The sequence below is a fragment of the Hemitrygon akajei genome, chromosome 12 (genome assembly GCF_048418815.1).
Source record: "Hemitrygon akajei chromosome 12, sHemAka1.3, whole genome shotgun sequence".
Classification (NCBI taxonomy): Eukaryota; Metazoa; Chordata; class Chondrichthyes; order Myliobatiformes; family Dasyatidae; genus Hemitrygon; species Hemitrygon akajei.
In genome coordinates, this window is record NC_133135.1 from 50,449,074 (window position 1) to 50,464,493 (window position 15,420).

General features: G+C 40.2%; 1 protein-coding gene across 1 annotated transcript in view; it reads right to left on the minus strand.

The window, feature by feature from the left end:
- Positions 1–15,420, minus strand: part of LOC140736994 (cytochrome P450 2J2-like) — a 46,645-nt gene that overhangs the window by 27,030 nt on the left and 4,195 nt on the right. The window contains exons 3-6 of the mRNA XM_073063075.1: positions 12,809–12,958; positions 8,382–8,548; positions 3,720–3,896; positions 1,007–1,142 (exon numbers count right to left, since the gene is read on the minus strand). Coding sequence (XP_072919176.1) covers positions 1,007–1,142; positions 3,720–3,896; positions 8,382–8,548; positions 12,809–12,958 — 630 coding nt within the window. The remainder of the gene's footprint in view (positions 1–1,006; positions 1,143–3,719; positions 3,897–8,381; positions 8,549–12,808; positions 12,959–15,420) is intronic.

The window sequence follows — 15,420 nt, forward strand, 5'->3', positions numbered from 1 at the left end:
TGCCCATGGCTACACATTTGATTTGAAGGAAGTGGGAGGAGCCAAAGGAGAAATTATTGAGAGGAACGGTTTGGCCAGATGGAGGAGAGTGGTAGGGGAGGGCAACAGGTTAGGTCTGTTGCCTATAAAGAAGCAGAGAGCTTTAATGCCGTCCTGATAGGGAGGTAGGGGTGTATAGGATCTGGACATCCATTGTGAAAATAAGATAATCAGAGCCAGGGAATTTGAAGTCATTGAAAAGATCCAGAATGTGTGAAGTGTCACAGATGTAGGTAGGAAGAGACTAAACTGGGTTGGGGGTGGGGTGGATGATAAAACAGAGCCAAGGTATGCAAATATGATTTCAGTAGGCAGAGGTGTGCAGATACTGTATAATGTTGGTGGGACAAGGGTATGCAGATATAATTTTGGTGGGGCAGATGATAGGTAAATGCAGCTGAGAGGAAAGGTAGGTGGAGAGGGAGAACAGATGAAATGAGAAGCTTGGAGGTGAGAGATACAATGGCTGAAGGGCTGATGAAGGAGTAATCTGATACAAGAACAGAGTGGACCACAGGAGAAATGGAAGGAGGATGGGCACCAGAGGGAGGTGATGGGCAGGTGAGAAGAAGAGTAAGAGGGGAGCTAGAATAGGGAATGGAAAAGGAGGAGGGGGGAGAAATTACTGGAAGTAGGAGAAATCAATGTTCATACTGAGTGGTTGGTGGCTATCCAAATGGTGTTACTCCTCCAACCTCAGAGCGGCCTCATCATGGCAGAAAAGGAGGCCATGGATCAACGTGTTGGGATGGGAATTGGGAGAGGAATTAAAATGGTTGGACATTGAGAGATCCTCCCTGTTGCCGATGGAGTGAAGGTGCTCGGCCAAGTGGTCCTCCCAAATCTACTTCGGGTTTCACCAATGCAGAGGAGGTTGCACCGGGAAGCTTCATTAAGTATAATCACAGGAATTCAGAAGTCATAGGCAGAAATCAAGAACTTCCTAAATTTCTCCTGAGTTACTGACCTTGAATGTCTGGATACCCTGCCATGTACAGCAGTGCCCAAAGTAATGTGGTGTTTGTCGTCTCAGATCCAGCAAAGAAAAGATCCAATGATGTACACAGCAGATTTTGGTCATCAAAACTAGAGTTAGGGGCAGCCTTAAACAACAAGAAATATATTAAAGTGACAACAGATTTAAGTAATATGTAATGAGTTTCAGCTTTAGCTTCCCTGATTACATGGTGCAATCTCACCTACTGAGCCTGTGGTACCAGGAGTTGATGGGGGTGGGTGATTACAGCTGACTATAATGAACTGCTGGCTGTTTGAGCAAAGATGGCAAACCCACCCTATGTGTCTGTTCTCTCAATGATCAACAAGGGTGCAAAGTCACAGCTCCACTGTGGAATCCAATGCCTGTTTGCATTCAATGGTGTTTGGATCAGTTTGCTACCACCTCAACCAATGCCTGCTCTGGTAATAGGAAGTTTGCTGAGTTAATTGGTTCTAGAATTGGTGTCTTTTGGAGTAAATAGGTGGATTAACTATTACTCATTCTAAGCTTGGTTTAGCAAAAAAAAGTAGTGATGAAGAGTAAATCTGAAGAGTAGTGGAATTAAACCAAAATGTTTGTTAGGTGTAAATAGATTTAACAAACAGAAATTCCCTGTATTTTTGATGCAAGGGAATGCAAATATTTCACAACTAACTCAAAAATTAGGTTTTCAGGAAGTTAGGGGCATTTTGTGATTAATATTAGAAAAATAAGCGACCTTAAAATTCTCAGAATGCTTTGAGGATTTGTGCTTCCAAAATCTGACGTATCAGTACTTTTAAACTTATTGCTCCTCATTCCACAACCTCAATCTATAGCATCTTTGAACAAAGACTCACACTGAGAGCTTTACTATGTGAAAAAAAGCCTTGTAAGTTTGTTTTAAAGGACAATAGGAAGTCAAAACATTTAAGGACAACTAGAAGGTGATAACTTCCCCATTGCTTAGATGATAAGACCATAAGACCATAAGATATAAGAGTAGAAGTAGGCCATTTGGCCCATTGAGTCTGCTCTGCCATTCAATCATGGGCTGATCCAATTCTTCCAGTAATCCCCACTCCCCTGCTTTCACCCCATACCCTTTGATGCCCTGGCTAATCAAGAACCTATCTACCTCTGCCTTAAATACACCAAATAACTTGGCCTCCACAGCCACTCATGGCAACAAATTCCACAGATTTACCACCCGCTGATTAAAGTAATTTCTCTGCATCTCAGTTCTAAAAGGATGTTCTTCAGTCCTGAAGTTGTGCCCTCCTGTCCTAGAATCCCCTACCATAGGTAATAGCTTTGCCAGACACCACTGCAAGACATGCTTCTAAAACAAACCCAAAAATGTTGGAAATACTCAGCATTTGTCAAAAGAGAAACACTATAAACTTCTCAGGTCTATGACCTTTATCAGAATTGGTCATGTCATTATTTTTAATTCCTTGTCATCATCATTATTATGTGCCGTGTCGCATGATGTGGGCAATCATAGTCTGTGACCGTTATTGTTCTTGGCATATTCTACAGAAGTGGTTTGCCATTGCCTTCTGGACAGTGTCTTAACAAGAAATGTGACCCCAGCCATTATCAGTACTTTTCAGAGATTGTTTTCCTGGCGTCAGTAATCCCATAACTGAGCCTTGATATATGCACCAGTTGCTCATACGACCATCCACCACTTGGTCCCATGGATTCATGTGACCCTGATTGTGGAGCTAAGCAGATGCTTCACCTTGCCCAAAGTTGACCTGCAGGCCAGCAGAGGGAACGGGCACCTCACACCTCCTGTGATAGAGACATATCTACATCCCGCAATCCACGTAACCCTGATGATTGATCTTTGGCTGAAATGTTAACTGTTTCACTTTCCAGAAATACCACCTGACCTGCTGAGAGGTTCCGGCCGTCCGTGATTTTCCTTTAGCTTTCTAGTATCTGTATTTTTTTTTTATTTTTCACATTTCTGAAACGGTGTCATAGATATACTCTTGGTGGTTGTCCTGGTTAGGATAAGAGTCCCGATGAAAGCCAGCAAAAACTTTATAACAGAATCAAGAAAGTCTGAAATAGGGGTATGAGAACATAGCAATAGGAGTCGGTCATATGAACCCTCCAGAGACTGGGTACCAGCTGAGCTGATCTAATGTTGAGGCCAACTCTGCCAATTCCACAAGATCCTCAACTCCCTTATCAACCTAATATTATCCTGGCTTGGCTGTGAATATTCCAAATATTCCTGATTCACAGAGTAGAAAATCCACCTCACCTCAATCTTAAATAGTTAACACTTATTCAGGAATGATGCCCCATATTTATTCTCCTGAAGTCTCATCAGTACTTTGACCTTTCCACATAAAAGATTTATTTCATCCCAGAAATTCACCCAGTTCAACTTCTTAAAGCCATTTTGATGTAAGCATATCCCTACATAATAAAGGGAATGCAAAGCATGATTTTACCAACATCCTGTACAATTCTAGCAAGACTTCTTAACTTCTGTACTTCAGCACCTTTGTAAAAAGACAGGAATTATAAATGCCTTCTTAACTACTCACTAACAATCTACATGTCACACCTGAGAACACCCAGATTTGTCTGTAACAGAGTCCTTTACTCACTCTCTTTAAATGATATTCACTATTTCTATTCCTCCTATCTCAAAATTTAAGTTTACATAAAGCTTCACCTTTTGCATTTCTAATAGGAAGCAGTCAATGAAATCCTTTTGTTCTGATGGGTTCAGTCTCTCCCGGTGCTGCTTGATTTTCTTTTGGAAAAGGTCCTCTAAACTTCTCCATGAAGCAAACAGATCATTATGTGGGCCTGGCAGATGTCTCACTAATTTTGGAAATGAATTATATAGCTGTAGAAAGGAACATTAAATGAAAAGATTAGGACAACCTTATAGCTTTGACTGATTTAAGCAGAAAACAAATTTTATTTCATTCAAAGTGAGCAGAGCTTACCTGACCCTGCATCACAAGAGAGTTTTACACTTTTACTACACTTTTCACTTTGAAGTGTTTCCTAACTTCATTTTCGCAAGATCAAACTTTTAAATTATTCTTCCAACTCAAAAGCTCCCCGAACAGCAGAAATTGTTTCTCCAATGCGCCTGACAATTTCTTTATTATGTGAAAACGTTCACAAATACAACATAGACTAGGCGGCCATGCTATTAGATGCAGCTATACACCTGCTCATTAATACAAATATTTAATCAGCCAATGATGTGGCAGCAACTCAATGCACAAAAGCATGTATAGATGGTCAAGAGATTCAGTTGTTGTTCAGACCAAGCATCAGAATGGGTAAGAAATGTGATCTAAGTGACTTTGACTGTGGAATAATTGTTGGTGCCAAATGGGGAGATTTGAGTATCTCGATAACTGCTGATTGCCTGGGATTTTAACACACAACAGTCTCTAGAATTTACAAAGAATGGTGCAAAAATCAAAAAAAAAAATCAGTGAGCGGTATTCGTAGGTAAAAGCAACTTGTTAATGAGAGAGGTCAGAGGAGAATGTCCACACTGTTTCAAGCTGACAGGAAAGCAGCAGTAACTAAAATAACCACGTACTAACAGTGATGTGCAGAAGAGCACCTCTAAACGCACTACATGTTGAATCTTGAAGTTGATAGGCTACAGCAGCAGAAGACTACACTGGGTTTTAATCCTGTATCTGATAAGCTGGCCACTGAGTCTGATCTCTCCTCATGTTTTAAACATTGGAATTCAGCTATCATCATTATAAATCTACACTACATTCTTTGCTTCACAGTCAATACTTTCCTGCTGAAGTAGGATGCTTTGAAATGAACACTATTATTTGAAGTTCTCCTGATGAACATTGAAGGTGTATAGGGTCTGGACATACATTACTTACACATTCTAGTGACTAATTATTCATAAGTAAAATCCAGCATTCCATTCATCTATTTGATTCCTTTCTTTAACTATACATAAGATTCTAATAATCTCTGTGCATCTGTCTGCACTACCATTCATGTAAGGCTTTTATAATTTAGAAAATCCTCTTTTCTATTTATTTCAGGTATGATGTGAATGTATGTTTTGCACCATTTGTCACTATTTTTTGTCTGATCCATTCACATCACTTGGCAATTAATAGTTCTACTTTGACCTCCACCTGGACCTGCCAAATACCCCTTAAGAAGATTCAAGATTCAATTCAAAAACTTTATTGTCATTCTAACCGTACATCAGCTCTGCAGGGCAGAATGAGACAGCGTTTCCCAGCAACAGTGCAATCATAACATAACAAACGCAACACTAAATAATAAACATAACAATAAACAGTAAAACACAACAGCCACGTGTCAGTTAAAAACAAGTTATAAGTGTCCAGTGCAAGTTAAAAGTGTCCAAAGCAGAGTCAGGTAGAGCAGCTATTTAGCAGTCTGACTGCCTGTGGGAGGAAGCTGTTTAGTAGCCTTGTGGTTTTAGTTTTGATGCTCCTGTAATGTTTACCTGATGGCAGAAGAACAAACAGTTCATGGAGAGGGTGTGAGGGGTCTTTAATGATGTACCATGTCTTCTGGAGGCATCGACTCTGAAAGAGGTCTTGGACAGAAGGTAGGGAAACCCCAATAATCTTCTCTGCTCCCCTAACCACCCTCTGCAAGGCTTTTTTGTCGGCAGCACTGCAGCTGGAGTACCAGGTTGTGATGCAAAAAGTCAGCACACTCTCAATCACTCCTCTGTAGAATGTAGTTAAGATGTTAGTGGGGAGTGATGCTTGTTTAAGCTTCCTCAGAAAATGCAATCTCTGCTGGGCTCGTTTCACAATCCCAGTGGTGTTCCTGGACCAGGTGAGATTGTCCCAGATCTGCAACCCAAGGAACTTGATGTTTTCCACTCTCTCCACTGTGGAGCCGCTGATGCTGAGGGGTATGTGCTCAGGCTGAGACCGTCTGAAATCGACGATCATCTCCTTGGTTTTGGTGACATTAAACATCAAGTTGTTGTCACTGCACCAGCTCTCTAGGTGTTTGACCTCCTCCCTGTATATTGTTTCATCATTTTTGCTGATGAGCCCCACCACTGTGGTATCATCAGCAAATTTAATGATCAGGTTCTCCTTGAATCTGGCTGCACAGTCATGTGTTAGTAGTGTAAACAGCAATGGGCTAAGCACACAGCCTTGTGGGGATCCAGTGCTCAGTGTGATGGAGTCAGAGATGTTCCTGCCAACACGGACTGACTGTGGTCTCTTTGTCAAGAAATCCAGAATCCAGTGACACATGGCAGTGTTAAGACCAAGCAGCGACAGTTTCTCCACTAGTCTCTGTGGGATGATGGTATTGAACGCTGAACTGAAATCAATGTACAGGATTCTGACATAAGTGTCTTTGTTGTCCAAGTGAGAGAGAACTGTGTGCAGTGTGGTGGATACTGCGTCCTCTATGGAGCGATTTGGACGATAAGCAAACTGTAGAGGATCCAGCGATGAGGGGAGGCTGGCTGTGATATGAGGCTTGACAAGCCGTTCAAAACATTCCATCACTATGGGGTCAGGGCAACGGGACAGTAATCCTTCAGACAGGCTACTACTGATTTCTTTGCTACAAGGATGTTTGTGGAGGTTTTGAAGCATCTGGGGACAATGGCTTGACTAAGGGAGATGTTGAAAATGTCTGTCAGGACATTTGCTAATACATCAGCACATTCCTTGAGCACCAGTCCAGGGACGTTTTTTGGGACATCCCGCTTTTCATGGGTTAACCCTGGCAAGGGTCCTCGGTGTTTGCTCTGAATCAATGATTGGAGCTGGCTGGTCAGATGGTAAGAAGGGACTGGCTCTCCCCCTTGCTGTAGTGTTTGACATTAGTAAGAACATTAGTAAAATAGAATTTTTTTTTATCAACAACCCAGAGTTTTCTGTGGCCATCACTATTATTGTTAAAGTCAAATTCTGGTTTAATTAATCTGGATTTAAATTCAGTAACTACCACTGTGGGTCCCCCCCTTCCCCCTCAGGTCTTTAGGTCATTTGCCTAAGCTTCTGGGTTACTGGGATAGGTAAACTAACTGCTGTGCCTTCAGCCAATTTAATACCCAGATTAATTTTATTCATTCACTACCTTAAATATCTATGGTGAGAGGCATTATCAAATGTCTTCTGGAAGTCTGTATGAACAACATTCACTGGCATTTATTGTCTATTATGAAGGTCACCTACAGTCCGTTTCTCAGATTAATGCGATGCTTGGTTCATTGGCATCTTCTCAACCACAATATATCTGATTCTATTGCAGAAGTCACCACATCATTCCAGGCAGGGTTAGTCTTCTCTGAGCATTCCTTTCACGAAGTGCACTCAACATGATTGATTAGCTGAAGACAATAACAAGTTTACCCTGATTTTCATTAAATAATGGGGGAATTTTACTTTCAAGTTAGAATCAGCACAACTCAAGCAAAGCAAGTTTCTGGAGTTCTTTTGAGTATTTTAACTTTATTGCTCAGCTCTTACTGTTCAGAACAATTTTACATTAACCTGTCTTCTTGAATACAGACGAAGTGGAGTTGTAGGGTGGAGAGTTCCAAAGCTTCTGATGCAGATACGGAAAATTGATAATAAAGCAGTATTGAAAATGTGAAAATAGAACAGTGGTTCAATTTAAAGAACAGACACGAGGAAATCTGCAGCTGCTGGAAATTCAAACAACACACACAAAATGCTGGTGGAACAATTTGTTATTGTTAAAAACAAATATTCATGGAGTCACCAAACCTCAAGCAGTATTTACCATTATTATCACCAAATATCCAGTGTTCACTCACAAATGACAAAAGAAAAACTATAAGCAAACCAGAACCAATGCCAATTGGCCCAATCATTTATTAACCAAATACTGGTGTGTCCACCAGATTTGCAGGCATTTAAAAACTTACCATTCAATATTACATGTTCTTGCAACCAATGTGAAACCAGACATTTTCTGTGAAAACATCTCACTTTTCTTCTGTTGTAAAAAATCATTTGCTACTTCATTTGGCAGTAAAGATAATCATTATGTATCTTTTTATTATGGGTGGGGTTTAAAGAATAGAGGAACGGCACTGAATGTCACATGCTAACAAAAGTTTTGCACGTGCCATCTTGGGCATGTGTGCCATAAGTTTGTCACAACTTGAAACTAGAGTTTGAAATTAGACTTATAAATTGTTAACATAAATGTATCTCATGAATTTCCATAGATTGTGCCTGATTAGTTATGGTAGCATACACTCTTTTCATATTAAAAGATTTAATTTCAGTCAAATATTTTTCACTTTCCAAAATTCAATATTTAAAAATATTACTCACAAATATAACCATACCTGAACCCAAATATTCTCCAAAAGATTTGCAAATTTGTCAACTAAAAGACGGACTTTTTGTAAATCAGCATGGGTAGCAGTACCGTCGTACTGTTCTCCGAAAACAATTGAACAGATTATATTTACAATTGATATATTTATCTTGGTTTGAGGATTGAATGGTTGTCCTGAAAACAGAACACACTGAATGTTAAAAGCTATTCTCAATAGCCTATTCATTTCACAATGTATGAATGTAGTACATACTTTTTTAAATATGGTTTATGTAGTTTGCAATTTATGTTCAAAGCTAACTAATAATTAAAGTTGAGTAACTAGGATATTGCATCACATTTACTTGATTCAGGCAGTCTTCAAAAAAACAATAGGAACTAGTTGTTCCTGCATGCTCCAACAGGTGGATTTAGGACATGTTGGAGGTATCAATATATACAGTTCTTCATAACATTTAGCTAGAATATCCTACATTTCTCAGGCAACCTCATACTCCTTCATCCATACACAGCAATTTAATAGTCAGCCAGCATCTTCCCCTCAAGAATTTGCAGGGAAACAGGATAGTATTCAAGCATAATGGAGATGGGTAGAATGTCACTTTGCATGCGTTGGCAATGTGGACCACAATGACAGAAATAGACGCAATGACTAAAATCAAGGGAAGGATCAGAATTAGGCTTATAATTATTGATATGTCATGATCTTTGTTGTTTTGATGCAACAGTACAGTGCAAGACATAAAATTATTATAAGCTATGATATTACATAAATATATAGAATAAAAGAAGAATAATGAGGCAGTTTTCATAGACCATTCAGAAATCTAATGGCAAAGGGGAAGAAACTCTTCCTAGAACATTAAACGTGGGTCTTCAGGCTCATGAGCCTTCTCCCTAATGATAGTAATGAGAAGAAGACTTGTCCCCGATATCCTTAATGACAGATGCTACCTTCTTGAGGACCCCCCTTTGAAGATATTTGATAGTGCAGTGGGTTGTGCCTATGATGGAGTTGGCTGAGTCCATGTCCCTCTGCCGCTTCTTTGAATTCAGGAAATAGGCAGTGATGAAACTAGTCAGAATGCTCTCCGTGTTATATCTGCAGAAATTTGCAAGAGTCTTTGGTGACATACTACATCTCCTCAGACTACAAATAATGAATAGCTGACAGTGTGCCTTCTTCATAATTGCATCAATGAGTTAGTGTCAAAGTAAATCATCTGAGATGTTGACACCTAAGCCCTAAAAGCTGTTCAACCTTTCCAGCGTTGACCCCTCAATGAGGACTGGTGTGTGCACTCTAAGTTCCCCTTCCTGATGTCCACAATCTGTTGCTTGATCTAGCGGATGTTGAGTGTAAGGTTGTTGTGACACCACTCAATGAACCAATCTATCTCGCCCCTGTATGCCTCCTTGTCACCACCAGAGATACTACCAACAACATCTGCAAATTTATGGATGTGCCTAGCTACACAATCATGAATGTGCTGAGAGTAGAACAGCGAGCTAGGCATGCATTCTTGAGGTGTGCCAGTGTTGATTGTCAGTGAGGAGGAGGTGATTAATACTGATTTGCACCGAACATGCTCTCCTGATGAGGAAGTCAAGGATCGCATTGCAGAGGGACATACGGAGGCCCAGGTTTTGAAGTTTGTTGATTGGTACTGAGGCTGTAATTTAAAACCTTAAGACATAGGAGAAGAATTAAGCCATTCAGCCCACTGAGCCCATGACTGATTCCAGATCCCACTCAATCCCATTCACCTGCCTTCTTGCCATATCTTTGGATCCCCTGACGGATTAAGAAACGAACACCAGGAAGGCATCAGGGTGCACTATCTGTGACTGCTAATAATGGTGCTTAGCTCCTCCTGTGTTCTCTTTATGTTTGACAGTGGTGGAATGTACACAGAAATCAAGATAACGGTGGAAGAACTCCTTTGGCTGATGGAATGGATGATGTTTGACAGCTGCATGTTCCAGGTCAGGGGAGCAGGAATGAGGCAGAAATGCCACCTCTGTGCAATATGATACTTCAATCATGAAGCAAATACCACCACCTCTGCATTTGCCCGAATCTGCTGTCCAGTCTATGTGGTGGAAGGTGAAGCCCTGAGGTTGGAGTGCTCTGTCTGAAATGCTGAGGGCGAGCCGTGTCTGTGAAACAGTGTGCATAACAGTTCCCAGTGTCCCGCTGGCACTGCATTCTTGCTCTGAGGCCTTCAGTTTTTCCTTCCAGATTCTGAGAAAAAGGATGGGGAGGAGGGGTTTCCCTGGAATAACACCACTGAAACAGTGACATCAGAACCTGAACAAATCAGCCCATCAGATAAGTTTTATGTCTTTTTAAAAATATATTTATATGTTGAGATGGATACTCATTGTCCTGGGCAGGAGATCTTATGTTTTCTAAGCTTGATTTCTAAACACGCAGCAACTACCACTTGAAAGGTCAAAAACAGACGCAAGTAAACTTCTAATGCTGCACATATGTGCAGATTGCTGCTGATTCCACTGATTGTTTTCCCCCATCCACTGTTTGAACAAGAAACTTCATTCTTTGAAATTGTAAATGATTCAGACATCAACTCAAGTAAGCACCAGATGGCAGCAACAACTACTCAGTGCACATTCTTCTTACTATGGGGATCTGCTGTAGTTTATTCTGATTAATGCTGGCAAAGTCGTTCCTTGCGTTCCATGTCACGTTGCTACCAAAGGTTCTAAAGGTTATTAGATTTTTTTTTGCTTTAACCATGCTCCAGACACATGCTTTCTGTGTCATTTACCCTTGCAATTGCCATCACATGATTTTTCTTTCACTGGAGGAGGAATTGCCAATCCTGTATTCATATAGAGCTTTCACATGTTCACAGCAAGTGAGCTGTTTTGTAAGTCAAGACACTGGAGTTCTGTAGCAGAAGCAACACGGAAAAAAACACTCGGTGAACTCAGTGGGTCAAGCAGCATCTATGGAGGGAGATGGACAATTGACGTTTCAGACGGAACCCTTCATCTGCACAGTCCTCTGACAGCCACCTGAAGATCCACTAATAGGCAACTTTTACAGATCATCATACTTTACTTGAGTGTTCACACTACTAATAAAAAACTGTAAATTCCCGAAAACTGAAATAGAAGCAGATATTGCTGAAATACTCAGGAAATCTAGCAGTGAAAAGAAATCACAGTCAATATTTGAGGTCAAAGACTGGAATTCTGTATGCTGACTAAAGATCTTCAACCATTAGCTTTTTTTCCCCCAAAGTGCTAACTGCTGAATGTTTCAAAATTATTTGTTTTGATGTAGAGGTAACAGTTCAGATTATTGCTTCACTTTTCAATTTGATAGTTTATGTGCACTAACAGGGCATATATTAAAATCTTTAATAAAGTACGAAGTGTTGATATGAGATTGAACGTAACAAAGCAGTGAAGAGGTGTGAGTAAGGAAGGCCCCAGAAAATCAGCTAGGAACTTTTAGTTGCTAAATTATATAAATAAATTGATTCCTGGTATCTGTATCTCAGACTCCTTAAATAACTTGCTGGTTCTTTTTACAGACTACCTACTTGTGGTGAACTACATATACCTGTCTGGACACGCCCCCCCGCTGACTGCTCCTGTGGCCCCTCCCACTGACCGTGGCTCCTCCCACAGACCCCGGTATAAAGGTGATTGGAGACACCGCCCCGGTCTCAATCTCCAGGATGTAGTGTGGTGGTCAATTGCTGCTTGTTCTTTCTTCCAGCCAATAAAAGCCTATATCTTGCCTCATGTCTCCGAGAGTTATTGATGGTGCATCACTACTAAAAAGAGATATTTTTAAAAACCACTAAAAGTTATATCACTATTTGCTGCCCTTAAGAATGTAGTAATCTGTGCTGGGTGTTTTCCATCACACCAAAATCAACTACAAAAAGTATCCATTTGAAAGGATATCTGGTAACCCATGAAGGAGTTAATAAAGCTGGAACATGCAGATATGAGCAAAAATTATTATGCTCCAGCTCTTCTGCTTGGGACAATTGATTGAGTTGTCTGAAATTGCAAACTCAGATAGACTAAATAACAAGGACATACAGTATTTCATGTAGTACCAGAGACAAAAATGAGCATGGATTTAAATTCATAGGTAAAACAAATAGAGTGGAAATGAGGAAAATTTATTTAACCAGAGAGTAATAGGAATCTGCAATGCACTGCCTGACACTTTTGTTAGGGTGGAAACTCTCATCAGTTTTGCAAGGTAAACGGATGTTTATTTGAAGAGCCTACAGGTCTAGAGGAATGAAACGTTCAAATGGCAACACATATCTTCTAGAAATTGCTGTCTGTTTTTACCACTGGTATCAACAAATAATTTTGCATCATTACACAAAATCCATTCCAATGACATTATATCTAAAACAATAAGTAGAATAAACTTACCCTTCTCTCTTTTGAACGCATCTTGAAGATCTTTAATTTTCTCAAGAATTTGTGCTTCCAAAGATTTTTGTCCAACACCAAATCTTCTTAAAGTCATTTGTGCAAACTTACGTTGCTCTTTCCATACGTTTCCATTTGAGAACTGTATACCTGTGCAGTGAAATACAGGTGGCATTTGTAATCACCCTTTCTGGTAATTCTAATATTGAATTAAAAAGCACTCTCTTCTATGATTCATCATACATCTTAAAACAAATGAATTATGAGTGGCCTATGTAGCCTGGATGGAGAAATAAGAGAATTCCTTTTGAAGAAATTGATATGAATAGTAAACCTTCCCAACAACCTAATGGGTAAAGATACCTTATAGAAGAAAAAGAAAGCCTTAACTCCGAGTGGAGCCATCGGGATGCCGTCACGTCGGTGTTTTTTTTAAGCAGGTTTTCATGTTTTTACGAGGCTAAGTTGCTAGCTCGATGCTCAACCCAGCACGGATAGAAAGCGTACAAGGGAGCTGGCTGGATTCGGACTCGGGAGCCTTCGCTCTGAAGTCTGGTGCTGATGCCACTATGCCACCAGCTGGTGTAAGGATATCTTATATTTGATTATAAATAACCCAGCTGAGTGCTGTGTTTTCTTGGCTCTGTTCTGAGTTTGCTGATGACAACTAATTGTTGGCTTCAAAACTCAATCATTGTTAAGCTCACATCTGGGATCAGCACAAATAGTGTCTGCCACCATTGTAACCAAACTTCTGTATTCGACATTGTCTTTAGGACACAAAAAATCATGCCAAAAATTATCCCAACAAATTTTAAATCTTACCCATTGGCACATGCCATGCTCTACCATCACCATTGATATAATTCATAGAGGATTCCTCAGGCAAACTTAAGTGTTCACTAAATCGGTTATCAAACCAATGAAAAAGGGCTGAATATGAAGTTGCTAATCAAGCCAAGACCACATGGTATTACAGGAAAGGTAGAACCATGGACATAAGATTGGCTGACTGGCAGAAGACAAAGAGTGGGAATAAAGGAAGCCTTTTCAGGTTGACTTCCAATGACTAACAGTGTTCCACAGGAGTAGGTGTTGGGTCCATTACTTTGCATGCATATGGTTTGGATGATTTGCCAATGATTTGGATGATGGAATTCATAGCTTTATTGCAAAGTTTGCAGACGATACAAACATTGGGGGGGGGTGGGATTAAGTAGTGTTGAGGAAGCAGAGAGGCTACAGAAGGGCTTGGACAGATTAGAAGAATGGGCAAAGAAGAGGCAGATGGAATACAGTGTTGGGAAGTTTATGTCGTGTACTTTGGTGGAAGAAGTAAATGGATAGACTGGTTTTTCTTTAAATGGAGAGAATATACAAAAATCTGAGGTGCAAAAGGACTTTGGAGCCCTTGTGCAGGATTCCCAGAGGTTAAGTTGCAAGTTGAGTTTGTGGTGAGGAAGGTAAATGTGAAGTTAGCACTCATTTCAAGAGGAAATATAGAATATAAAAGCAAGGATGTAATGTTGAGGCTTAAAATACACTGGTGAGGACTCACTTGGATCCATTTTGGGCTCTTTATCTTTAAACTGGAGAGGGTTAACGAAAATGATTCCAGGATTGAATGGCTTGTCATACGAAGAGCATTTGATGGCTCAGGGGCTGTATTCATTAGAATTCAGAAGAATGAGGGGTAACCTCATTGAAACCTATCAAATGGTGAATGGTCTTGATAGACTGGATGTAGAGAGGATGTTCCTGTGGTGGGAGAGTCTAAGACCAGAGGACACAGCCTCAGAATAGAGTGGTGTCTTTTCAGAATGGAGATGAGGAGGAATTTTTTTAACCAGAGAGTGATGAATCTGTGAAATCCCTAAAGGTTAAAATGCAGATAGAATCAACAGTAAGGAAGGCAAATGAAATGTTAGCATTCATTTCAAGAGGACTAGAATATAAGGACCAAAGTGTAACACTGAGGCTTTATGACACATTGATCAGACCGCAGTTGGAGTATTTTGAGCAGTTTTAGACCCCACATCTAAGAAAGGATATGTTGGCATTGGAGAGAACCCAGAGGAGGTTGATGAAATGAAAGGGCTATGGTATGAGGGACATTTAATGGTTCTGGACCTGTACTCACTGGAGTTTAGAAAATGAAGAGGGAATCTCATTGAGTATTCAAAGGCCTAGATAGAGTGGACGTGGCAGGGATGTTTCCAGTTTTGGAAGAGAGGGAAGAACAGAAGGACGTGTCTTTTGAACAGAGATGAGAAGTAATTTCTTTAGCAAGAGAGTCTTGCATCTATGGAATTCATTGCCACAGATGGCGGTGAAGTTCATGTCATTGGGTATATTGAAGAGGAGGTTGATAGGTACGTAGTTAGTAAGGACATCACAGGTTATGGGGAGAAGGCAAGAGAATGGGATTGAGAAGGAATAATAAATCATCCATGATTGAATGGTGGAGCAGACTTGATTAACCGAATTCTGCTCCTATGTTTTATAAAGAAATATGATCTGATGGGATAAACTTGTTTGTTTTGGAGACGAGCGAGGTTGATTCATTTGACATTGTAAAGACTTGACAATGCATTTATTGTTAGGAACAATGA